This window comes from Neltuma alba, unplaced genomic scaffold, assembly GCF_004799145.2.
Source record: "Neltuma alba isolate B1F8T4 unplaced genomic scaffold, ASM479914v2 tig00002863_pilon, whole genome shotgun sequence".
NCBI lineage: Eukaryota > Viridiplantae > Streptophyta > Magnoliopsida > Fabales > Fabaceae > Neltuma > Neltuma alba.
In genome coordinates, this window is record NW_021633048.1 from 555,897 (window position 1) to 562,638 (window position 6,742).

The window sequence follows — 6,742 nt, forward strand, 5'->3', positions numbered from 1 at the left end:
GCAGAACATAGTCAACTTACATATTTAATAGTCAAGTTACATCATTTATAAATCAAACTCGTAGATATTAAATTCTCTAGAAACTATTAATATTAAATAAAATTCAAAAAATCTATCTTTTTTTTTTCCTTCACTCGAAGCCTATGAAAGTAGTAAACTTACATATTTAATAGTCAAGTTACATCATTTATAAATCAAACTCGTAGATATTAAATTCTCTAGAAACTATTAATATTAAATAAAATTCAAAAAATCTATCTTTTTTTTTCCTTCACTCGAAGCCTATGAAAGTATAAATATTTTTTTCCCCTAATTTGAAAGAACTTGATTTGATTTGATGACATGTGATTCGTAAATCATATAGACAAGATATTCAATTTCTACGTGGTATTTGTGATCCTATAGTTTACAATTTTTTACCCGATTTTTAGTTTGGTTGCCACAGTTCGAATTCTTTTAAATCACCCTTTAAACTTTTCCCCATCACACATCGGAATTTTAAAATTTTTTTTTGGTCAAAACATCGGAATTTTAATTAACAAAAGCACTTTTTCTAGCCAAAAGCTCTCTGTTTTAATGCTGACCCCAAGGCGTTACTCTCTGTTTTAACTAAATTGTTGAAGAGAAATAGAAGAGTTTAGCGCTCAAAAAGAAAAAGCTCTGTTTTATGGGCTGAAAACAGAGTATGCCTAAGAAAAAGCTCCCATGATGTGTATATATGATGACATTTATACAGTATAAAGTGCAGGAGCTTCATTCCCTAGTGCAGTTCCGTTAATTAATTTATTAAAAAAATTTAATTTACTAATGTATAAGTAATTTTCTAACTAGCAAGGATCTTCAATTATATTCATTTTGCATGTATATATAACTATGGGCTATTTTTGCAATCAAAGCATTGGATATATTTTCACTAATGCAACGCTAGGGATGATTTATGTAGTAGTAACCCCTTCATTCCAACAATTCTGGATCTTATCGGGAATACAACTTGCTCAAAATGAAACCAACAAGGAAACTTTAAAAGGAAAAGAAAGAACAGAAAGCTAAAGATATGAAATAGCAAGCTCTAGCAAGTCATGTGGCTTTTGTAAGGCATTAACGACCCCCAGAGAGAAATGATTCGGCTACCGAACATTGAGAGAAAGACTGGTCAGCATAAAATGGAAGGGACGACGTCGTGGAGTCAAAAAATCCGGATTTGCCAAATGACAACCCCGGAGAAGTAGAACATAAGGCTAAGGATGATGAGGATATGTCGGGCAAAGGAACTTCCCAATTCAGATATTGCACAACTTGACGCATGCTTGGTCGGGTCTGTGGTTGGAAATTTGAGCACAAAAGCCCCAGTTTCAATACCAACTCAACCTCTGCTGCCACATACTCTGTTCCTAAATTTGGATCCTTTGCTTCAATAATCTCACCCCTACTCCATAGTCCGTAAACCCAATCTACTAAAACCACACTCTCTTCTTCATTAACCTGCTCTATGGGCCTTCTTCCACACACAACCTCAAGCACAAACGCACCAAAAGCAAAGACATCTGACCTTGTCGTGGCTCTCCCTGTTCTTGTATGTTCTGGTGCTAAATAACCCAATGTCCCGACCACGTGTGTAGTTTGAGGATCACACCCATGGTCGTACAGTCTTGCAAGACCAAAATCTCCTACTCTTCCATTTAATTCTGAATCTAGCAGGACATTACTTGCTTTAATGTCTCTGTGGACCACCACTTTTTCGCATTCTTCATGTAGATAGTGCAATCCTGAAGCTACTCCTTTGATGATTTTGAATCTTTGCATCCAATTCAGTGTCACGCTAGGCTGGTTATAAAGATATTTATCTAAGCTTCCGTTTGGCATGAAATCATAGACGAGAAGAAGCTCTCCTTTTCGCCTACAATATCCCAAAAGAGGTACGATGTTTCTATGGCGGAAACGACCGATGCTTATGATTTCTGCAACGAATTCCCTCATGCCTTGCCGAGATTCATGTGAAATTTTCTTCACAGCAACCTCAACTTTTGAAGTTGGCATTGTTCCCTTGTATACTCTGCCAAATCCACCACTTCCCAGAAGCTCTCTGTCTTTGAATCCCTTTGTGGCAACGTAGAGATCTTTGTATTTGAACCTGTGAGCGCCATATTCTTGCTCCCACTCTTCTTGAATCTCAGAAAACTTCTTTTTCCTATACATGTAATAAAATATGGATAAGATCATGGCAAAAATCGAACATAGAGAAAGCAGAGGCAACCCAATTAGCAAAACCATTGACTGTTTCCTTCCTCCGAGTCGTGGTAGCTTCGGGAGTTCAGAGACGACCAGGTTTTGAGCCTCCCCATTGAGCTTGAAGCTCCACCCAAGAACATAATGAGAAGTTGACACAGACCCAGTAGAGGATGAAAACCCCACATAACTGGGATTTTTTATTATATGAGAAAGATCTTGGGACAACGTTAACAACGGAGTTTTGGGTTTGTTAACGTTGATGGGAGCAAGGGTGACGCTAACTTGCTTCTTTCCTCCGTCATAGTCCACCCACGCCTGCATTGGAAGGCCACTAATAAGACTCAGATTTTTAAGCCGAGACCCTTCATCATAATATCCTGCAGGAGTAGAACTGGCCGACTTCAAGCTGTTAATGTCAATTCCGACATGGTTATCATTGATATCATCAAACTCCCTGCTCTGTATGGTGTCAAGCTCCACTGCAAAAACATGGTTTGTACTGTTGCCATTGTTGGTGTCATTGAAGAGACCTAAGTATTGACTAGGCAAAGCACCTGGAAGCGCTTTTTCTGGAGAGATTAGAAAAACGATTCCATGACCGCTCAAAGTAGGGTATTCAGGTCTAATGGCGAAAACAAAAGCAGTTGAGAAAGAAGAAGAGGGGGTGAAAGCTATTGGATTGGGGTAGAAAGCATGGGCTAGTTTTTGCCTGGTTCCGTTTGTGAGTTGGAGGAGGCCATTGGGAGTGATCTCTGAAATACCATCCATGGTTAAATGAGCTGATTGGAAGCCATTATTAAAGATGAAACTTGTATCTTCACCGCTCGCTATCACCAGCAAAAACAACATAGCCACAAGCTTCACAGACATATCCATCTCTTTTTAAATTTCTCTGCTATCTGTGTCTTTATTTCACATCCAGAATCACAGTTTCTGCTCTTTGTAGGCGATGGTTAAAGGGCAAGAAGCAATGGGCTGGTTTGGGTCCCTTCATCATTAAGATTCTTGATAAGATTTTGACTAACTCGGTCTTCTCAATTTATGTAATAGTTTTCATTCCCTCTTTGCAAGGAGGTAGGCGCAGAAGAATCTAAACTGCAATTAATTCAAACTTGTCATCATTTGGGATTTGACGTGCATGTGTGTAAGCATGGACAAATATAATGGTTATTACATTGAATTGGGAGGCTTACCATATTGTGGTTTCGGTCTTCCACTGCATCTCAACCCTTGATCTGCAGCCTGCAGGGCCCGCAAATTCTTTGCCTCTTATTAACAAATAATTAATTATTGGTAAAATATTTTATATTTGAAATGGAGGGATAATGGTCAAAATATATCACTTATATGATTTTATATGTAAATTTAATTAACTTGAAGCATATGATAATTCACGAGATGTATAGTAAGGGATCCATTCTCCCCACGTAGCGATCTATGAATTGTATTTTAATATCATAATTCATTGCTTCAATTTTTCCCCCCAAAATCTAATGATATTTTGTTTCAAACTACATTCAATGTTTTTATTTATTTTTTGATGATAAACAGCGGGAGCAACTGATGGTGAGCAAATTAAATTAGGATTTATGTTGGATTTCGTATCTCTTTCATTTCATCATTACTAGTTGCTTCTACTAATAACTTCTAAAGGTTCTATCTTTTCCAATTAAATTCTTTTTTCCAAAAAAAAAAACTCACGACTTAATCCTTTTAGCTTCATATTTTTTATATTTATATAGTCTTTTTTAGTTTAAGGCTTGAACGTTCTTCTTAATAAATATTCCATTGTTTTGAATGCAAACATAGCCATCCACATATTTTAGTTCCTCTATGGACATGCTTATTAGAGACTTCCCAATCCCTCATTATTGGTGTGTTTGGTACGAGAATTTTTTTTTTTTATACAAAGGAAAACGAAAAACCTCAAGCTAAGAACTACCCTCCAGGATCCGAGCTCAAGAGACGACTTGCAGCAACAGGTCCTAGGATCTGGAGACCAAAAGCATTAGCCAGTGCACTCTTTGCTAGAGAATCCGCCAACTGGTTGTCATCCCTTGCCACGAATTGGAGACTCACGTTCCAGGTTCGTTGAAGCATCTCTTTTACTTCCATGATGAGAGAAAAGTCCTCATGAACGTCAGGGGTAGAGTTCTGCAGCAGCCTCAGAGCTTCTAGAGAGTCAGATTTCAAGAGGATATTCCTATGGCCTCCATCCCACGTTCTTCTCAAGGGTCAGAAATTTTAGAGTACGTTTGGAATAAGGAAAAATGAAAGGAGGGGAGAAATTTTTTTTAATAAATTTGACTTAAAAATTAAAAAAAAAAGGTTAAAAGCTTTTAATTATTTTTTATTACTTTTTTTATATTTTTTTAAAATTAAAATTTCAAAATCTCATTTCTTTAGTTTTTTAAAATAGAATTTATTAAAATTTTTCTTTTTCTCTTCTCCATTGCATTTCCGTCGTGGCAACCTAAATTTTTCAAGTCCACACACGAGTTTTTCTTTGCAAGTTCGGTGGTTCCAGTGTCCTGTTCTGGTCCTGTTTTAGGGAGAGAATGATTTACCGCATCGACTTTTCAGCAAACAAGGTCCAAAATATTGGGAGAATTAGAAAGAATGACCAATAAAGAATGATATTTATAAAAAATGATTAAAAAAATTAAAATCTATGAGGGTTTTAAAAAGAAAATTTTAATTTTTTTTATAAAAAACAAAACATTAATTTTTATATGAATCAATAATGTTTGCATATTTTTTAAATTGATTTTTACGCAGGCAGAAAACAAAATGTAGGGGGGAATATGGCGAAAAAATAGGAGGTTTGGATAGGGGCAATATTGTATTTTTAAATTTATATTTGAATATTAAGTCCTTTTAAATAATTTTAATTTTTATAATCCTCTCTAATAAATATTACTGCCTATTAATCCTTCTCTCTAATTCTTCCAAGATTCTTCCACGTTCATTGTTTGCGTTCCATAACATCCGGTTTTCCAATGAGGGAAATTAAAGCTGCTTTCATTCCAAATTCCAAATATAATTATAACCTGACTTGATAGAGAAATTCAAATAATATAATTGACCCAAAACCTTTTTTCTTTTGTTTTCCTTTCAGTTTTTGTTTTTGTTTTTGTTTTGGGTGGACTAGTTCCGCAATTAACACTTAAACTCTAAGGTCCCACTTGATAAGAAATATTCAGAATAAAAGGTAAGTATTAGAATTGATATTGAGAAAAACTATTAAAAAGTGTTTAATATGAATAATTTCTTATTAGATGGGATTGTCCCAGTCCCGTGTGTAGGTGGAATTGGAAAAACAACTTTCTCATTGCATATTATTTGGAATCCCAAGTAACATGCAACTTCTTATACTAAATATTTTTTAAATATATTTTTTTTTGTTTCAATTCAAATCTCAACCTTTATTCTTCATTTCCAATACTTCGTACTAAATGAAACCTAATGTTCCATTTGATATAAAATGCTTAATATAAGTGATTGCTTATTATTTAGGATTAGGCAAACCCACGTAAGTGGCATTAGAAAATACCATCTCCCCCATGATATTCCCTGATCCCACATATATAGGTTTATTTAATTCTAAATAACAAACAATCTCCATATTAAATGCTAATCTCAATCTCAATCTTTGTCTCTCATCCCAATGCTTCATACTAGACTAAAGCTAAGATTTAGGATCGGAGGGAGTGGGCTAATTATAATTACTATATATCATGCCCCTCTTTTAACCCTTCATGCAAGATTTGTATTAGAGTTTCAGCTGATTGATGTCCCGTTTGGGGCAGACTATCAACTATTAATCAACTGGGTCAACCAAAAGAGCCAAGCTTGGGATTGGGGGTGTGAGATCATCCTCAAGAACATCACATACTTGAGGAAATTTTTAAGGAACCATTTCTGTTCTTGGATTCCAAGGGAAGCTAACTTAGCCACCAACTAGGTGGCTGAGGCTTCATTAGAGGGGTCGGATTGGGCACAGAAGCCACCTCGTCAGTTGCTCAACATTTTATCAAAAGATGCACGAGATTCAGAGTTTGATCCAGGCTGACCTTCTATAGTTTTAGTGTTTGCCGTGATTTTGTTTTTTTTCAGTTTCAGTTGGCTCCACAATTCAAGTGAAGCCCGCCATATGTCACATTCAATAGCACATGGACTTTGAGAGAAATTGAGCTCCAATTTACAATCAACCCATCGGCCCATTGTCCCAGTGTTGGGTCAACAGATCCATTTTTTTCAAAAATTTTTGGGACTGACAACTTCATCCCATTCAAAAGGAGAAAACCAACAAATGTGATTGGTTAATGGTAATTAATTTTGAGAAATTTAATTATAGTTGAGTTCCATTTATTAAAATTAGTTACAGATGTATAATTACCATGAAAAAAGCCTGAATTTTATAAGGTTTTTTATAATTCTATAATTATCATTAAATTAATACAATTTAATAACAAGTGAGATCAGTTTTTAAGTATACTTTTTATTTGATAAT

The 6,742-nt window shown here is 35.3% G+C and overlaps 1 protein-coding gene across 1 annotated transcript; it reads right to left on the minus strand.

Moving 5' to 3' along the window:
* Positions 1 to 866: 866 nt before the first annotated feature.
* Positions 867 to 3,231, minus strand: LOC114739542 (L-type lectin-domain containing receptor kinase IV.1-like). Its single transcript, XM_028927617.1, has one exon. It carries the CDS (start codon positions 3,103 to 3,105, stop codon positions 1,099 to 1,101), a length of 2,007 nt encoding a protein of 668 aa, XP_028783450.1. The 5' UTR covers positions 3,106 to 3,231; the 3' UTR covers positions 867 to 1,098.
* Between the last annotated feature and the right edge of the window lie 3,511 nt (positions 3,232 to 6,742).